Here is a 20,030-nt window from a genome sequence, read left to right on the forward strand (position 1 = left end):
TGCATTTCAAAATTTAAATTCCCCACACCGCCTAATTTCTTCATTTTTTCAATTGTTTTAGAATTTATTTGGCGAAATACGTAGAAAAATATGGAGATTATGATTCTGAAAAAAAAAATTTGTAAAATTTCAATTTTTCAAAAAATAAATAAACACCACTCCCCACCGCCCTATGATAGATAATAGGATTAAAGTGTTTTCTCTGACAAGCTAGAAACAACAGCCAAACCAAAGATCAACTTTCTAAATACGAATTACCAAAACATGCTGGAGCACCACCTTTAGTTGAGCAAATCGACCCCAGGACTTATTCTTTGTAAGCCTAGTACTTATTCTATCGGTCCCTTTTTGCTGAACTGCTGCGTTATGGGGATGTAAACACACCAGCATCGGTTGCCAAGCAATGGTGGGGGGACAAAGACAGACACACACACATATATATATATATATATATATATATACTGACCAGATCTGTAGATGGTGTAAAGTCCCCTCTCAACCCAAGGTAATGTGGTGGTCGAACAATGTAGTTGACAGGGCCTTTAGGGAAAAGAAACAGGCATGGAAGGACTGGAAGAACGGTGGTAGCGGGGAATTGTATCAGACTACCAGAACGGAAGCTAGAAGACAGGTTTACTTAGCCAGAGGGGAAGCAGATAAGAAAAAATTGCCAATGTTCTGCGTCGTGAGGACCAAAGATTTGAGGTGTTTCGTGTTGCAAGACTGTGTGAGAGAGATAATCGTGATGTCATAGGAGAGGAATGTGTCCACATGGATGGCCCCTGGACTGGCTCTTGTGTGGGTGGCACATAAAAGACACCATTTCGAGCGTAGCCGTTTTCGTGCGGGTGACACGAAAAAGCACCCACTACACTCTCTGAGTGGTTGGCGTTAGGAAGGGCATCCAGCTGTAGAAACTATGCCAAATTAGATTGGAGCCTGGTGTTGCCATCCAGTTTCACCAGTCCTCAGTCAAATCGTCCAACCCATGCTAGCATGGAAGGCGGACGTTAAACGATGATGATGATATATATATATATATATATATATATATATACAACAGGTTTCTTTCAGTTTCCGTCTACCAAATCCATTCACAAGGCTTTGGTTGGCCCCAGGCTATAGTAGAAGACACTTGCCCAAGGTGCCATGCAGTGGGACTGAACCCAGAAGCATGTGATTGGTAAGCAAGTGGACAAAAGCCTTTTTTTTAAGAGGAAAAGGAGGGAATTTTAAAACATTTTCTTTCTTTTGCATAATCATATTAATTCCATTATGCAGAAGACAGAATCAAAAAAATTTTGCTAAAATTTGTAAAAATAAAACCGGATATGAGGGGTTTTAGCAAATGCTTACATCATAATTCCGCTGATCTCAAGAACATTTGAATGCAGTCTGTACAGACCGGAGATATAAGCTGTAAGGCATTTTTTTCTAATGCTCTAAAGATTCAGCCAACTTACCTTTTATGATTTCACACAGACATACATTATATACAGTAATCCCTTGACTATCGTGGGAGTTCTGTACTGTATTTAAAAAAAACATTTCTTGTATAACAGGTGCAGAAGAGTGGGGCAGGAATGATGGAATACATACAAGCATAGTGAATGAATGGTTTTTATTAGAAATATTACAGCAGTAAGTGACACACTTATGTCGACACAGTAGTAGTTATATGTAAAATAGCATTATATTTTCTTTCCTTTGGGAATACATTGATGATTATTTAATTTCTCATACAATATACTTTGACAAACACTGTGTATCTTGGTTTTGCAACACAGGTATGGCATACCTTGCCTATGTAATGTAAAAGGTGATTAAATGGATGGCATTAAGAAAAGCCTTTAGCTTTAAAATACTACTTCAAAGCGAAAAACAAAATGAGATGAATAATTAGGTGAAGTCGAGGGTATATATTACACAAGTGAAAAAAAATGGTCATGGGAAGTTTACCACTGTGTGAGGAACAATAATAGAGTAACACTTCTAAGTGAATAGCTAAATGGGACCCTAACTCACTTTCATTACAGAGAATAATTTAAAATAGAGAATGATTTACTGCAGATATCACGGTCATATGGCTTCTCTGCATGAATGCGTTTAGATTTAGTTAAATGAGTTATTTCATTAAAATATGTACCACAGTGATATGGTTAATCACCCGTATGAGTACATTTGTGATTATTTAAGTGACTATTTGTAGGGAATGATTTACCACAGATATCACAGTAATATGGTTTTTCTCCTGTGTGCATACGTTTATGACCAGTGAGACCATAATTACTAGAGAATGATTTACCACAGATGTCACAGTGATATGGCTTCTCTCCTGTATGAGTACGTTTATGTCTAGTCAAGTGACCAGATTCAGAGAATGATTTACCACAGATATCACAGTGATATGGTTTTTCTCCTGTATGAGTACGGTTGTGCTTAGTCAAGTAACCACATTGAGAAAATGATTTATCACAGATACCACAGTGATATGGTTTTTCTACTGTATGAGTACGTTTGTGCTTAGTCAAGTAAGCAGATTCAAAGAATGATTTACCACAGATATCACAGTGATATGGTTTTTCTCCCGTATGAGTATGTTTGTGCTTAGTGAAGTGAGCAGATTCAGAGAATGATTTACCAGAAATATCACAGTGATATGATTTTTCTCCTGTATGAGTACGCATGTGTTTATTTAAATGGCCAGTTTGAGAAAATGATTTACCACAGATATCACAGTGATATGGTTTTTCTCCAGTATGAGTACGCTTGTGTTCAATCAAATAACCAGAATCAGAGAATGATTTACCACAGATATTGCAGTGATAGGGTTTTTCTCCTGTGTGAGTACGTTTATGACAAGTGAGAACATAATTTCTAGAAAACGATTTACCACAGATATTACAGTGATACAGTTTTTCTCCTGTGTGAGTACATTTGTGCTTAGTTAAGTCACCAGAGAGAGAAAATGATTTACCACAAATATCGCAGTGATATGGTTTTTCTCCCGTATGAGTACGTGTGTGCTTAGTTAAGTCACTAGACTGCGAAAATGATTTACCACAGATGTCACAGTGATATGGCTTCTCACCAGTATGAATACGTTTATGTTTAGTGAGACCATCAGTTGTAGAGAATGAATTACCACAGATACTGCACTGATATGGTTTTTCTCCTGTATGAGTACGTTTATGTTTAGTTAAAAGATATGATATAGAGAATGATTTACCACAGATATCACAATGATATGGCTTCTCTCCTGTATGGATACGTTTATGTCTAGTCAAATAAGTACTTAAAGAGAATGATTTATCACAGACATCACAGTGATATGGTTTTTCTTCTGTATGGGTACGTACGTGCTTAGTTAAGTGACCAGATTCAGAGAATGATTTACCACAGATGTCACAGGGATATGGTTTCTCACTTCTCTCAATACATTCGTGTTTAATGAGGTTACTCTCCAGAGAAAATGATTGTTGACAGATACCACAATGGTATGAGGATTTTTCAGTCTCTTTTTCCATTTCTTCAACAAAATAATAAATCAGTCCTTTAAGTCTGTAACATTAGCCATTGTTTCAATAGTTTTCTTCTTCCAGAACAATATACATTTATTTTCTTGTTTCAGTTTTTATTGATGATTTCTTTCAAATGTTTTACAAATGTTTTCCCATCAACTCTGGATTTTCATCAATATCTGAAGATGCCCCAAACATATTTGAAACTTCATCCAAATTTCATTACAAGAATGTAAATTCATTTTGTACATGTTACAGACTGTACAGTAGAGAAATGCTGCCATTAATCTCCATTCACAAGAAATATTTCACTGTAGTTTACCACAGAGTTATATATTTGTTGCATGTAACGTTTTTCTTTAGTCTTTAAGAGATAATTAATGTTGATGATGAATCTGATGTAAGCAATTCTTTGACTGATATTCTGAAATAATAGAGAAACAACAGTATAAGATATAGAGGATGTTTTAATAGCAGAGATGCAACAGTGGAAGTGTTACTATGTTTCTACAAAGATAAATTGTATTGGGTTGGCAAGAAATTAATTTCAATTTGTACAAATAGATAATGTTGCAATTTTTTTCAATAACTTTTGTCAATGTTATGAATTTTTCCTGTTCACTTTTGATAGCCATTATGTTTAGCTTATATTAGACGCAAATTGGCCAAAATTTTGTTTACAGCTGTTAGTTCAGTGTCAATTTTAACACAGTGCAAAAATGAACATTTTCGCCATATTTTGCATTTTTTATTTCCGTAAAGGTATGAAAGCTACTGAGGCTCACAAAGACAGGTGTGGAGTTTATGGTGTTGATTGCTTAACAGAACGCACATATCAGAAATGGTTTAAAAAATTCAATTCTGAAGATTTTTCTCTCAAAGATGACCAACATTCTGGTCAACTCACTGAAGTTGATAATGACCGAATCAAAGCCACAATTGAATCTGATTGTCATATAAATGTGAGAGATTGCTGAGAGGTTAAATGTATCACACACAACAATTGAAAATCATTCAAAATGTCTTGGACTGATTAACAAGCTCAATATTTGGGTTCCACATAAATTGAAAGAGATTCGTGTAACACAATGATTCAATAGTTATGATATATATCTCAAAAGCAATGAAATCAACTTGTTTCTGAAATGAATCATCTGGTGATGAGAAATAGGTTGTCTACAATAACATCAATCGAAAACGATTATGGTACAAGTGTAATGAACTAGCACAAACCACATCGAAAGCTGAACTGCATCAAAGAAAGGTCATGCTGTCAATTTGGTGGGATTACAAAGGCGTGCATTTTGAGCTGCTTCCAAGGAACCAAATGATCAATTCAGATGTTTAATGTCAACAACTAATGAAAGTGGAGGAAGCAATCATAGAAAAACAGCCAGAATTGGCAGATAATAAAGGAATCATACTTTACCATGACAACACTAGACCACACATGTCTTTGCTAACTCAGGAAAAATTATTGGAACTTGGTTGGGAAGTGATGTCACATCCACCACATAGCCCTGACCTTGCACCGTCTGATTACCATTTATTTCCAAGTTTGCAAAATTCTTTCAATGGTAAAACTTTCAATAATGATTATGACCCGATATCGCACTTGCTTTTGTTTTTGGTTAATAAGGACCAGAAGTTCTATGAGTATGGATTCATGAGGTTGCGATTAACCCTTTAGTGTTTACATTATTCTGCCCTAAATAATGCTTTTTTATCCACATTGTTTTGAACTAATCAAGCATTATCTCGTAGCTATGAGATTTTGATGAGGTAGCTGTTAATTTTTAAAATGTTATTGTAGGGTTGGTGTGAAAGACTAGATCTGGTCAGTTTGAACATAGAATGGGCAGAATACTTTAGTGAAGTCGTTAATTTCAGAAAATGATTTATCACAGATATCAGTCATATGTTTTCTCTGTATGAATGCGTTTAGATTAGTATTTTCAGAAAATTATTTACCACATATCAGTGATATGATTACTCACCTGTATCAGTATGTTTGTGGTTAGTTAACAGATTCAGAGAATGATTTACCACAGATATCAGTGATATGGTTTTTCTCATGTATGAGTACGTTTGTGGTTAGTTAAGTTAACAAATTCAGAGAATGATTTACCAAAGACATTACAAAGATATGGCTTCTCTCCTGTATGAATACGTTTATGATTAGTGAGACCATCATTTCTAGAGAATGATTTACCACAGATACCACACTCAAATGGTTTTTCTCCCATATGAGTACATTTGTGATCAGTTAAGTGACCCCATACAGAGAATGATTTACCACAGATATCAGTGATATGGTTTTTCTCCTGTATGAGTACGTTTGTGATCAGTTAAGTGACCCGATACAGAGAATGATTTACCACAGATATCACAGTGATATGGCTTCTCTCCTGTGTGAATACGTTTATGCTTAGTTAAGTCACTAGACTGAGAAAATGATTTCCCACAGGTATCACATGAATAAGGATTCTCTCCTGTATGAATATATTTGTGTCTAGTCAAGTGACTACTTGTATGGAATGATTTACCACATATATCACACTGATATGGTTTCTCACCTGTGTGAGTACGTTTATGACTAGTGAGACCATAATTTGTAGAGAATGAGTTACCACAGATATCACAGTGATATGGTTTTTCTCCAGTATGAGTACGTTTGTGATCAGTTAACTGACCAGATACAGAGAATGATTTACCACAGATATCACAGTGATATGGTTTTTCTCCTGTATGAGTACGTTTGTGCTTAGTCAAGTGACCAGATTCCGAGAATGACTGACCACAGATATCACAGTGATATGGTTTTTCTCCTGTATGAGTACGTTTGTGTTGACTTAACTGACCTGTTTGAGAAAATGATTTACCACAGATATCACAGTGATATGGTTTTTCTCCTGTGTGAGTACGTTTATGATTAGAGAGACCATAATTACTAGAGAATGATTTACCACAGACATCACAGTAATATGGCTTCTCTCCTATATGAGTACGTTTATGAATAGTCAAGGGACCATATTCAGAGAATGATTTACCACAAATATTACACTGATATGGCTTCTCTCCTGTATGTAAACGTTTATGACAAGTAAGACCATAATTTCTTGAGAATGATTTACCACAGATGTCACAGTGATATGGTTTTTCTCCTGTATGAGTACGTTTGTGTTCAGTTAAGTGACCACATACAGAGAATGATTTACCACAAATATCACACTGATATGGCTTCTCTCCTGTATGAAAACGTTTATGACAAGTGAGATCATAATTTCTAGAGAACGATTTATCACAGATGTCACAGTGATATGGTTTTTCTCTTGTATGAGTGCATCTGTGCTTAGCTAAGTGATCAGATTGAGTAAATGATTTAACACATATATCGCAGTGATATGGCTTCTCTCCTGTGTGAATATGTTTATGAGTAGTAAGACCATCATTTCTAGCGAAAGATGTACCACATATGTCACGCTGATATGGTTTTTCTCCTGTATGAGTACGTTTATGATGAGTGAGTCCATCAGTTTTTGAAAATGAGTTACCACAGATGTCACACTGATATCGTTTTACCATTGTATGAATGCGCTTGTGAGAACGTAAAGCAGTTAAGTCAGACAACGATATGGTTTTTCTCCTGTGTGAAGACGTATGTGAACAGTTATAGCAAACCTTTTAGAGAATAATTTGCCACTAATACCACTGGGATATTGTTTCTCACTTCTCTCAATACATTTGTGTTTCATGAGGTTACTTTCCAAAGAAAATGATTTTTAACAGATACCACAATGATACGATGATTTTTCAGTCTCTTTTGCATCTCTTCAACAAAATAATAAATCAATCCTTTAAGTCTTTAACACAATCCATTATTTCAATAGTTGTCTTCTCCCAGAACAATATACATTTATTTTCTTGTTTCACCTTTTATCTTTCATTTCTTTCAGCTGTTTTCCCATCAACTCTGTTTTCACCAATATCTGAAGATGCCACAAACATATTTGAAACTTCAGCCATCTTGTACATATTACAGACTGTACAAGAGAGAAGTGCTGCCATTAATCTCCATTCAGAAGAAATATTTCACTGTAGTTTATCATAGAGTTATATATTTGTTTCATGTAACGTTTTTCTTTAGTCTTTAAGAGATAATTAATGTTGATGATGAATCTGATGTAAGCAATTCTTTCATGTCACAGTTGTCTGATATTCTGAAATAACAGAGAAACAACAGTATAAGATTTACATCAGACAACATCGTGAAAAGCCTATATCATCTTACAATAATGGACGCTATGTCTGTGTGTCTGTCCGTTCCCTTTTCATGGTCAAACGGTTGAACCAATGGCCATGATGTTTTGGGGGGATTAAAAAGGAGGTAATCAGGGAGGATTTTGGCGAACAAAAAAGTGAAAAAGTACAATCATTTAGTGGATATTGAGTTTCATATTAATAAATCACCTTTGATTCTCCTTTTGTGAAAATTCTGGTGATGCGGATGAACTCTGGATATCCACCTCCACCCTACTATACAGTTTGTGAATTTAGAGGGTTTAGATTTGTGATACTATCCCCTTATTTCCCATCGTAGATGGGCAGATTCCTAAAGATTCTGCTTGCACATCCACAGCAAACATGACACAGAGCCAGACTTTAGATCATGCAGATGTAATTTAACCCACTCCGATGTTTCTAAAAGGCCAGCTATAAATCGCTATGAGTAGAGCAAACAGACTCCAGTAATTTGAGAATTAGTGTCGACCAAACAGGAAATATCATCTACAAAGAAATTTTGTAATGATATTGATATTATCGAAAGGAATATGGTTCATAATTTGAATAAGGAAATTTGTAAACTCTGAATGTATTAAAGTATGAACAAGTGTAAAATAGTGTAAACAACTAAAATAAAAATACATCCAAATTATACTTTTTATTAATACTTTTTATGTAGTGGTTGAATGAAGTGCAGTCTTTCCTTTGGAGTGGTCCACCAAAACCATCCATGATAGAAAGGCTGGGAGCCTACTTCAGTTCGGAAGTGAATTGTCATCACACGTCAGTCACAAACACTATCTCACACGGGAGAAAGTTCATATAGATGTGATATCCCTGGTAAATCATTCTCCACAACTCGTGCTCTAAGTAGACACAAACATATTCACATTATTTACATTTTCGACGCATATTTGTCCTCATCTTGTTTGTTGTTAACACACTGGTTCGGCTGATTATCAATAATAGTAACATCGAAAAATATGTTAGCAATGAGAACCCAGGTTCGAAATTACCCTAAGACACCTGATGAAGGCTGGAGGGTATATCAGCCGAAACATTGCGTTAACAACAAACAAACAAGATCAGGCCAAATATCCGTCAAATTTAAGTATTGTAAATAATGTACATAATTGCTCATCTCTTAAATATAGATCTGTACAAACATATTCATACACTAAAGAAGCCATACCAATATATCTTTGGCCAAATCATTCTCTAATTTAAATACCTTCGCTATCTCTCCACACACTTGGTAACCACTAACTTCTATAATCTCTGCATTTTCATTTATTCATTTCAAAATTATTTGAATTTTCAATCTAATGTAATCCAAAATTATGGGTAAAGAAAGAAATAACAAAATATATTTGCAAAAATGGGAGATGGGGGTGAAATTTACGAGGGTTCCACCCCCACCGCGTTTTCGAACCCCAAAATAGAGATTTTTCGCATAATTAGGAGGTCACCACAGTTCATTCAATGAAAAAAAAAAAAAATTTCCAATGATTCCGAGACATGGGAGTGCGGCTTGCCATCCACCCATTTTTTCCGAACAAAAATAAGGAATTTGCATTGTATTAGGGTACTTGATTCTACGCCAAAAAAATCCGAGTTTTTTTTTTTTTTTTCTTCTCGGTGAAATTGTGTGGGTGAAAGGCTCGAATAATACCGTAATTTTATGGCAGATCAAACGGGGAAAAAAAGAACATTAACGTAGGAAAGACGATTGTATGAATATAATGCCATATTTCCTATAAATCAACTTTTGCAAATAGCGACGGATGACTGAGGTTGTATTCAATACTTGCTGGGCTTAAAGCAAAAAATATTGGTCTCTAATACTTTTTCTCACTCTATATTTCTTGCATAATAACTTCAAATGTTTCACTCATTGAAGATCTTAACTTTAACATAGTATTATCCATACAGATGAATTATTTAATATTTAAGTAATTATATACCCCTACTCCAATGAATTTACATCGTAATCCATTCATCTTCCAACTACAGTGAAGTCTATATATTTAATTCTAGTTATATTAGACAATGGATCTATCAAGTTATTACTTTCACACTGCTATGCAAAGGATTTACGTGTATTTCCCCATGAATCACTAATTTGTTTCCCATTTCTTCCGTAAGTAACCTCTTCGTGGAACTAAAATTTCACAAGTGAAATGTAACTAACACAGGCTGCGTTTTCAGTTCTTTTTTCCTTTTTAGTAAAGTTTTCAGATATAACCCAATAAGTTTACCATGAATTCCATGAAATATCCACGGGTCCCGCGAGTAAAGATGAAAGTTGTAGTTGAGTAAAAGTTAGCTGACATGGAGGATTGGAAGTCAAGTGAATATTGAAAATAGTTATCTGTATTAGGATGGTTTGCGCTGGATATCAAAATGCTAACACCATAACTGCGGCTTAATGCTTTATGAAAAGTTTAAAGGCTGTAAAACCTATTCATGGACATCACGTAAACCATCTTAACCACTATGATGGTCTTCAGGGGTGTCTCCAGGCCGAGGTGATGACCAAGATAAAGCACGTGCTCGAAGATCTACCCAGGTACACATTGGAACGCATCGGTTATGTTCCGGAGCCGTCTTCATGTCATGGTGATAGCTGAGGGTAGCTACTTTGAATAATCTGTATTTTTCCAGCTACTTGACATAACCTAGTTGATATTTTTATTCGTTTTCAATTTACATAAAGTTTATTTTGGGGGGATTGTATATTGTGTTTCCTTTTATGTAATTTGTCAAATTTAGCTCGAACATGCTGCATGATCAAAAACTGGTTGTTTTCGGTGGTGGCACGTAATTTTATGGCAAATCCAACAGAAAGATACATTATATTAACGTAGGAAAGACGACTGTATGAATATAAGCAAATATTTCCTATAAATCGACTTTTACTGGGCTAAAAGCAAAAAAAAAAAATATATTGGTCTCATATTTTTCTTTCATAATAATCTTCAAATGCTTCATTTATTAAAGATGTTAACATTAGCATAGTACTTTCATACAGATAAATCATTTAAGCAATTATATTTCCCCACGCCAATGAATATACAATTTTCCATCACAACTTACATCGTAATCCGTTCTTTCTACTACAGTGAAGTCTAGATATTTAATTCTTGTTATATTAGACTACGAATCTATCAAATTGTTACTTTCACACCGCTGAGTAAAGGACTTACTTGTATTTCTCCATAAACTTCTAATTTCTGTTTCCCATCTCTTCTTATCTTCGTCTTCAGGAAATGATTTCTTCACAGAACTTAAATTTCACAAGGGAAATGTAAAAACTGACACGGAAAACTGAAACGAAACACACGAAGAAACCGGAAAGTTTCACCGGTGTGAAAAGACTTGAAATTACCCACCAATGTCAAGTTATCTCTCCTTAATCTGAACGCGATTTCAATTAGTCCTCTTTCATCTCCACCCTGTCTCTTTTGCCACTCACGACAGGTTTATATCATTCAATTCATGTAATATTCACGATTCGAAGCTAATTTTAAAATGTGATAGAAAAAATTGTATTTCTCAGTACAATACTTCACTCTCAGAAAAATCACACTCACCCCTGCCATCCAAGCAGAAAATAATGTTCATCGCAAGATAAATGGACAGTGTCTTGAGAGCTCCTTCTTTGCTTTTTGAATTCGGCACTAAGTAATGAAAGTGGAATGGCTTCGTTTCAATCACTTCGTTATAACTAGAGAATATTTTACAACTTTACATTTATATATTTGTTTTGCAAGATTCTTCATGTGAAAACGTGTGTTGCAACAAGTATTGATATTGAGGAATAGTCAGAGACGAATAAACCAAAAATAAATTTAAAAATCTAAAGTTAAGAACGAATGAATAGTATGTTAATGTTTACATTACCCGGAAACGAGATAGAAAAAAAATAGTGCCACGGGTGTAAAAAAATGTGTAGGAAACGAATATGAAACCAAAACTGAGGAGAAAGCAACTAGGTAATGGGGAAAGATTCGAGTTTTTCCCTCACAACTTTTAGGAAAATGGTTTCTTTTTAAATGAAATTTTATATAAATACCTTTCAAATTGCATAGATTACGATTATAAAGAAATTTGTGGGTAAAATCTTTTCCGAAAGAGTGGGGAGAGGACTTCAGAAAATTCACAAAATCCTTGTAACTTTAAGGAAAATAGGGCGGAAGTAAAGGGTATGGACTGCACCTCCTTCCGTTTTTTGGGTGGTTTTTTCTCTACAGAAATGCAGAAACCCACTAATTTGAGTGCGGAGATTCCAAATCTGCAAAAAAATCTGCATTTCAAAATTTAAATTGCCCCCACCGCCTAATTTCTTCATTATTCACTTTTTTTAGATTTTTTTTTTGGCGAAATACGTAGAAAAATATGGAGATTATGATTCTGAAAAAAAAAATGTGTAAAATTTCAATTTTTCAAAAAATAAATAAACACCACTCCCCACCACCCTATGATAGATAATAGGATTAAAGTGTTTTCTCTGACAAGCTAGAAACAACAGCCAAACCAAAGATCAACTTTCTAAATACGAATTACTAAAACATGCTGGAGCACCACCTTTAGTTGAGCAAATCGACCCCAGGACTTATTCTTTGTAAGCCTAGTACTTAATCTATCGGTCCCTTTTTGCTGAACTGCTGCGTTATGGGGATGTAAACACACCAGCATCGGTTGCCAAGCAATGGTGGGGGGACAAACACAGACACACACACACACACATATATATATATATATGCGGGTGACACGTAAAAGCACCCACTACACTCTCTGAGTGGTTGGCGTTAGGAAGGGCATCCAGCTGTAGAAACTCTGCCAAATCAGACTGGAGCCTGGTGTTGCCATCCGGTTTCACCAGTCCTCAGTCAAATCGTCCAACCCATGCTAGCATGGAAAGCGGACGTTAAACGATGATGATGATGATGATGATGATATATATATACAACAGGTTTCTTTCAGTTTCCGTCTACCAAATCCATTCACAAGGCTTTGGTTGGCCCCAGGCTATAGTAGAAGACACTTGCTCAAGGTGCCACGCAGTGGGACTGAACCCAGAAGCATGTGGTTGGTAAGCAAGCTACTTACCACACAGCCACTCCTGAGCCTATATGGTATGAATTTTTTCAGGGAAATGTGTACCCAAAAACTGGTGACAGACAAGAAGAAATTGGGAGGTCTGAAGTGGACAAAATCCTTCTTTTTAAGAGGAAAAATGAAGTGGTGAAGAAGTTTTGGATACTTGGAATATATGATAACACTATAAAAAGAGGGTCCCTGAAAGTCTTTCCTGACTGAAAAGCAGAGAAATTAGAAGCAGCCATTATTGAAAAGGCTGAAGCATGTTCCAGCATTTTTGATGGATATGTGGCCCAGCTATAACAATCTATCCAGACTGGGATAGACCCATGGAACAGTGAACCACTCATCTCATTTGGTAGATCCTGTGCCTAGTGGGTGTATGATTCTCTCTTTGGTCATGCACATGTCCGAATGTTTAAGAATTTTTCATTTTGAGTTTGAAGAATTTGAAAAATAATTTGGAAATTTTGAAGAGAAACGAATGGTAGATTTGGATGGACTATATTTTAAAGCCATGAATGAATTAAAAAAAAGAAACTAGAAAAACAGCAGAAACTTTTGGAATTAGGGGTGGGGGCTAGGGTGGAAGGATGAATTTTAAAACATTTTCTTTCTTTTGCATAATCGTATTAATTCCATTATGCAGAAGACAGAATCAAAAAAATTTTGCTAAAATTTGTAAAAATAAAACCGGATATGAGGGGTTTTAGCAAATGCTTACATCATAATTCCGCTGATCTCAAGAACATTTGAATGCAGTCTGTACAGACCGGAGATATAAGCTGTAAGGCATTTTTTTTCTAATGCTCTAAAGATTCAGCCAACTTACCTTTTATGATTTCACACAGACATACATTATATACAGTAATCCCTTGACTATTGTGGGAGTTCTGTACTGTATTTAAAAAAAACATTTCTTGTATAACAGGTGCAGAAGAGTGGGGCAGGAATGATGGAATACATACAAGCATAGTGAATGAATGGTTTTTATTAGAAATATTACAGCAGTAAGTGACACACTTATGTCGACACAGTAGTAGTTATATGTAAAATAGCATTATATTTTCTTTCCTTTGGGAATACATTGATGATTATTTAATTTCTCATACAATATACTTTGACAAACACTGTGTATCTTGGTTTTGCAACACAGGTATGGCATACCTTGCCTATGTAATGTAAAAGGTGATTAAATGGATGGCATTAAGAAAAGCCTTTAGCTTTAAAATACTACTTCAAAGCGAAAAACAAAATGAGATGAATAATTAGGTGAAGTCGAGGGTATATATTACACAAGTGAAAAAAAATGGTCATGGGAAGTTTACCATTGTGTGAGGAACAATAACAGAGTAACACTTCTAAGTGAATAGCTAAATGGGACCCTAACTCACTTTCATTACAGAGAATGATTTAAAATAGAGAATGATTTACCACAGATATGACATTGGTAAGGCCTCTTTTTGTATGAATATCTTTGTCTACTTAAAGCATGAGTTGTGGAGAATGATTTACCATGGATATCACAGATACATGGCCTTTCTCCTGTGTGAATACATTTACGATTAGTGAAGTCGTTAATTTGAGAGAATGATTTACTGCAGATATCACGGACATATGGCTTCTCTGCATGAATGCGTTTAGATTTAGTTAAATGAGTTATTTCATTAAAATATTTACCACAGTGATATGGTTAATAACCTGTATGAGTACATTTGTGATTATTTCAGTGACTATTTGTAGAGAATGATTTACTACAGATATCACAGTGATATGGTTTTTCTCCTGTGTGAATATGTTTGTGCTTAGTCAATTCACCAGATTCAGAGAATGACTTACCACAGATATCAATGATATGCTTTTTCACCTGTATGAGCACGTTTGTGTTGACTTAAATGACCAGGTTGAGAAAATGATTTACCACAGATATCACACTTGTATGGTTTTTCTCCTGTGTGAATACGTTTATGACAAGTGAGATCATAATTTCTAGAGAATGATTTACCACAGATATCACAGTGATATGGCTTCTCACCAGTATGAATACGATTATGTTTAGTGAGACCATCAATTCTAGAGAATGATTTACCACAGATATCACACTGATATGGCTTCTCTCCTGTATGAGTACGTTTGTGCCTAGTCAATTCACCAGACACAGAGAATGACTGACCACAGATATCACATTGATATGGCTTCTCAGCAGTATGAATACGTTTATGTTTAGTCAAATGAGTACTTTGAGAAAATGATTTACCGCAGACATCACAGTGATATGGTTTTTCTCCTGTGTGAGTACGTTTATGATTAGTGAGACCATAACTGCTAGAGAATGATTTACCACAGATATCACAGTAATATGGCTTCTCTCCTGTATGAGTACGTTTATGAATAGTCAAGTAACTAGATTCAGAGAATGATTTACCACAAATATTACACTGATATGGCTTCTCTCCTGTATGTAAACGTTTATGACAGGTAAGACCATAATTTCTTGAGAATGATTTACCACAGATGTCACAGTGATATGGTTTTTCTCCTGTATGAGTACGTTTGTGTTCAGTTAAGTGACCACATACAGAGAATGATTTACCACAAATATCACACTGATATGGCTTCTCTCCTGTATGAAAACGTTTATGACAAGTAAGATCATAATTTTTAGAGAACGATTTACCACAGATGTCACAGTGATATGGTTTTTCTCTTGTATGAGTACATCTGTGCTTAGCTAAGTGATCAGATTGAGTAAATGATTTAACACATATATCGCAGTGATATGGCTTCTCTCCTGTGTGAATATGTTTATGAGTAGTAAGACCATCATTTCTAGCAAAAGATGTACCACATATGTCACGCTGATATGGTTTTTCTCCTGTATGAGTACGTTTATGATGAGTGAGTCCATCATTTTTTGAAAATGAGTTACCACAGATGTCACACTGATATCGTTTTACCATTGTATGAATGCGTTTCTGAGAATGTAAAGCAGTTAAGTCAGACAACGATATGGTTTTTCTCCTGTGTGAATACATATGTGAACAGTTATAGCAAACCTTTTAGAGAATAATCTACCACTAATACCACTGGGATATGGTTTCTCACTTCTCTCAATACATTTGTGTTTCATGAGGTTACTTTCCAAAGAAAATGATTTTTAACAGATACCACAATGATACGATGATTTTTCAGTCTCTTTTTGCATCTCTTCAACAAAATAATAGATCAATCCTTTAAGTCTTTAACATTATCCATTGTTTCAATAGTTTTCTTCTCTCAGAACAATATACATTTATTTTCTTGTTTCACCTTTTATCTTTCATTTCTTTCAGCTGTTTTCCCATCAACTCTGTTTTCACCAATATCTGAAGATGCCACAAACATATTTGAAACTTCAGCCATCTTGTACATATTACAGACTGTACAAGAGAGAAGTGCTGCCATTAATCTCCATTCTGAAGAAATATTTCACTGTAGTTTACCACAGAGTTATATATTTGTTGCATGTAACGTTTTTCTTTAGTCTTTAAGAGATAATTAATGTTGATGATGAATCTGATGTAAGCAATTCTTTCATGTCACAGTTGTCTGATATTCTGAAATAACAGAGAAACAACAGTATAAGATTTACATCAGACAACATCGTGAAAAGCCTATATCATCTTACAATAATGGACGTTATGTCAGTGTGTCTGTCCGTTCCCTTTTCATGGTCAAATGGTTGAACCAATGGTCATGATGTTTTTGGGGGATTAAAAAGGAGGTAATCAGGGAGGATTTTGGCGAACAAAAAAGTGAAAAAGTACAATCATTTAGTGGATATTGAGTTTCATATTAATAAATCACCTTTGATTTTCCTTTTGTGAAAATTCTGGTGATGCGGATGAACTCTGGATATCCACCTCCACCCCACTGTACAGTTTGTGAATTTAGAGGGTTTAGATTTGTGATACTATCCCCTTATTTCCCATAGTAGATGGGCAGATTCCTAAAGATTCTGCTTGCACATCCACAGCAAACATGACACAGAGCCAGACTTTAGATCATGCAGATGTAATTTAACCCACTCCGATGTTTCCAAAAGGCCAGCTATAAATCGCTATGAGTAGAGCAACAGACTCCAGTAATTTGAGAATTAGTGTCGACCAAACAGAAAATATCATCTACAAAGAAATTTTGTAATGATATTGATATTATCGAAAGGAATATGGTTCATAATTTGAATAAGGAAATTTGTAAACTCTGAATGTATTAAAGTATGAACAAGTGTAAAATAGTGTAAACAACTAAAATAAAAATACATCCAAATTACACTTTTTCTGTAGTGGTTGAATGAAGTGCAGTCTTTCCTTTGGAGTGGTCCACCAAAACCATCCATGATAGAAAGGCTGGGAGCCTACTTCAGTTCGGAAGTGAATTGTCATCACACGTCAGTCACAAACACTATCTCACACGGGAGAAAGTTCATATAGATGTGATATCCCTGGTAAATCATTCTCCACAACTCGTGCTCTAAGTAGACACAAACATATTCACATTATTTACATTTTCGACGCATATTTGTCCTCATCTTGTTTGTTGTTAACACACTGGTTCGGCTGATTATCAATAATAGTAACATCGAAAAATATGTTAGCAATGAGAACCCAGGTTCGAAATTTCCCTAAGACACCTGATGAAGGCTGGAGGGTATATCAGCCGAAACATTGCGTTAACAACAAACAAACAAGATCAGGCCAAATATCCGTCAAATGTAAGTATTGTAAATAATGTACATAATTGCTCATCTCTTAAATATAGATCTGTACAAACATATTCATACAAAAAAGAAGCCATACCAATATGATATCTTTGGCCAAATCATTCTCTAATTTAAATACCTTCGCTATCTCTCCACACACTTCGTAACCACTAACTTCTATAATCTCTGCATTTTCACTTATTCATTTAAAACTTATTTGAATTTTCAATCTAATGTAATCCAAAATTATGGGTAAAGAAAGAAATAACAAAATATATTTGCAAAAATGGGAGATGGGGGTGAAATTTACGAGGGTTCCACCCCCACCCCGTTTTCGAACCCCCAAAATAGAGATTTTTAGCATAATTAGGAGGTCACCACAGTTCATTCAATGAAAAAAAAAAAAAATTTCCAATGATTCCGAGACATGGGAGTGCGGCTTGCCATCCACCCATTTTTTCCGAACAAAAATAAGGAATTTGCATTGTATTAGGGTACTTGATTCTACGCAAAAAAAATCCGAGTTTTTTTGTTTTTTTTTTCTTCTCGGTGAAATTGTGTGGGTGAAAGGCTCGAATAATACCGTAATTCTATGGCTGATCAAACGGGGAAAAAAAGAACATTAACGTAGGAAAGACGATTGTATGAATATAATGCCATATTTCCTATAAATCAACTTTTGCAAATAGCGACGGATGACTGAGGTTGTATTCAATACTTGCTGGGCTTAAAGCAAAAAATATTGGTCTCTAATACTTTTTCTCACTCTATATTTCTTGCATAATAACTTCAAATGTTTCACTCATTGAAGATCTTAACTTTAACATAGTATTATCCATACAGATGAATTATTTAATATTTAAGTAATTATATACCCCTACTCCAATGAATTTACATCGTAATCCATTCATCTTCCAACTACAGTGAAGTCTATATATTTAATTCTAGTTATATTAGACAATGGATCTATCAAGTTATTACTTTCACACTGCTGTGCAAAGGATTTACATGAATCACTAATTTCTGTTTCCCATTTCTTCCGTAAATAATCTCTTCGTGGAACTAAAGTTTCACAAGTGAAATGTAACTAACACAGGCTGTGTTTTCAGTTCTTTTTTTCCTTTTTAATAAAGTCTTCAGATATAACCCAATAAGTTTACCATGAATTCCATGAAATATCCACGGGTCCCGCTAGTAAAGATGAAAGTTGTAGTTGAGTAAAAGTTAGCTGACATGGAGGATTGGAAGTCAAGTGAATATTGAAAATAGTTATCTGTATTAGGATGGTTTGCGCTGGATATCAAAATGCTAACACCATAACTGCGGCTTAATGCTTTATGAAAAGTTTAAAGGCTGTAAAACCTATTCATGGACATCACGTAAACCATCTTAACCACTATGATGGTCTTCAGGGGTGTCTCCAGGCCGAGGTGATGACCAAGATAAAGCACGTGCTCGAAGATCTACCCAGGTACACATTGGAACGCATCGGTTATGTTCCGGAGCCGTCTTCATGTCATGGTGATAGCTGAGGGTAGCTACTTTGAATAATCTGTATTTTTCCAGCTACTTGACATAACCTAGTTGATATTTTTATTCGTTTTCAATTTACATAAAGTTTATTTTGGGGGGATTGTATATTGTGTTTCCTTTTATGTAATTTGTCAAATTTAGCTCGAACATGCTGCATGATCAAAAACTGGTTGTTTTCGGTGGTGGCACGTAATTTTATGGCAAATCCAACAGAAAGATACATTATATTAACGTAGGAAAGACGACTGTATGAATATAAGCAAATATTTCCTATAAATCGACTTTTACTGGGCTAAAAGCAAAAAAATATATATATTGGTCTCATATTTTTCTTTCATAATAATCTTCAAATGCTTCATTCATTAAAGATGTTAACATTAGCATAGTACTTTCATACAGATAAATCATTTAAGCAATTATATTTCCCCACGCCAATGAATATACAATTTTCCATCACAACTTACATCGTAATCCGTTCTTTCTACTACAGTGAAGTCTAGATATTTAATTCTTGTTATATTAGACTACGAATCTATCAAATTGTTACTTTCACACCGCTGAGTAAAGGACTTACTTGTATTTCTCCATAAACTTCTAATTTCTGTTTCCCATCTCTTCTTATCTTCGTCTTCAGGAAATGATTTCTTCACAGAACTTAAATTTCACAAGGGAAATGTAAAAACTGACACGGAAAACTGAAACGAAACACACGAAGAAACCGGAAAGTTTCACCGGTGTGAAAAGACTTGAAATTACCCACCAATGTCAAGTTATCTCTCCTTAATCTGAACGCGATTTCAATTAGTCCTCTTTCATCTCCACCCTGTCTCTTTTGCCACTCACGACAG

The 20,030-nt window shown here is 35.0% G+C and overlaps 2 protein-coding genes and 1 long non-coding RNA gene across 7 annotated transcripts; 1 reads left to right on the forward strand and 2 right to left on the reverse strand.

Annotated features, from left to right (window-relative positions):
* Positions 1-1,606: 1,606 nt before the first annotated feature.
* Positions 1,607-11,661, reverse strand: LOC149130749 (uncharacterized). Of its 5 annotated transcripts, none has more exons than XM_089344210.1 (3): positions 11,012-11,661; positions 7,455-7,741; positions 1,607-3,945 (listed from the first exon to the last, which is right to left on the reverse strand). In XM_089344210.1, exon 3 carries the CDS (start codon positions 3,525-3,527, stop codon positions 2,160-2,162), a length of 1,368 nt encoding a protein of 455 aa, XP_089200336.1. In that variant the 5' UTR covers positions 3,528-3,945; positions 7,455-7,741; positions 11,012-11,661; the 3' UTR covers positions 1,607-2,159. The 5 variants fall into 5 exon arrangements, with proteins under 5 accessions (XP_089200336.1, XP_089200335.1, XP_089200338.1 ...); XM_089344209.1 differs by having other exon boundaries at positions 5,519-7,741; positions 11,012-11,132; XM_089344212.1 differs by lacking the exon at positions 7,455-7,741 and having other exon boundaries at positions 11,399-11,661.
* LOC149130750 (uncharacterized) lies at positions 3,971-19,839 on the reverse strand. The gene is given in 4 exon segments (XM_089344228.1): positions 3,971-5,828; positions 5,830-6,937; positions 14,776-16,504; positions 19,757-19,839. Coding segments are annotated over 3 exon segments (2,511 nt in total). The 5' UTR covers positions 15,944-16,504; positions 19,757-19,839; the 3' UTR covers positions 3,971-5,593.
* LOC149130751 (uncharacterized) lies at positions 10,297-11,111 on the forward strand. The gene is made up of 2 exons (XR_016238792.1): positions 10,297-10,437; positions 11,072-11,111. It is a non-coding gene; the product is annotated as an uncharacterized LOC149130751 (long non-coding RNA).
* Positions 19,840-20,030: the final 191 nt, after the last annotated feature.

This window comes from Octopus bimaculoides, chromosome 28 (genome assembly GCF_046866305.1).
Source record: "Octopus bimaculoides isolate indiv1 chromosome 28, ASM4686630v1, whole genome shotgun sequence".
Lineage (NCBI taxonomy): Eukaryota > Metazoa > Mollusca > Cephalopoda > Octopoda > Octopodidae > Octopus > Octopus bimaculoides.

Coding starts and splice junctions, on each gene's coding strand:
- LOC149130749 (XM_089344212.1), bottom strand. CDS start 3,527: ATGGAAAAAGAGACTGAAAAATCCTCATACCATTGTGGTATCTGTCAA.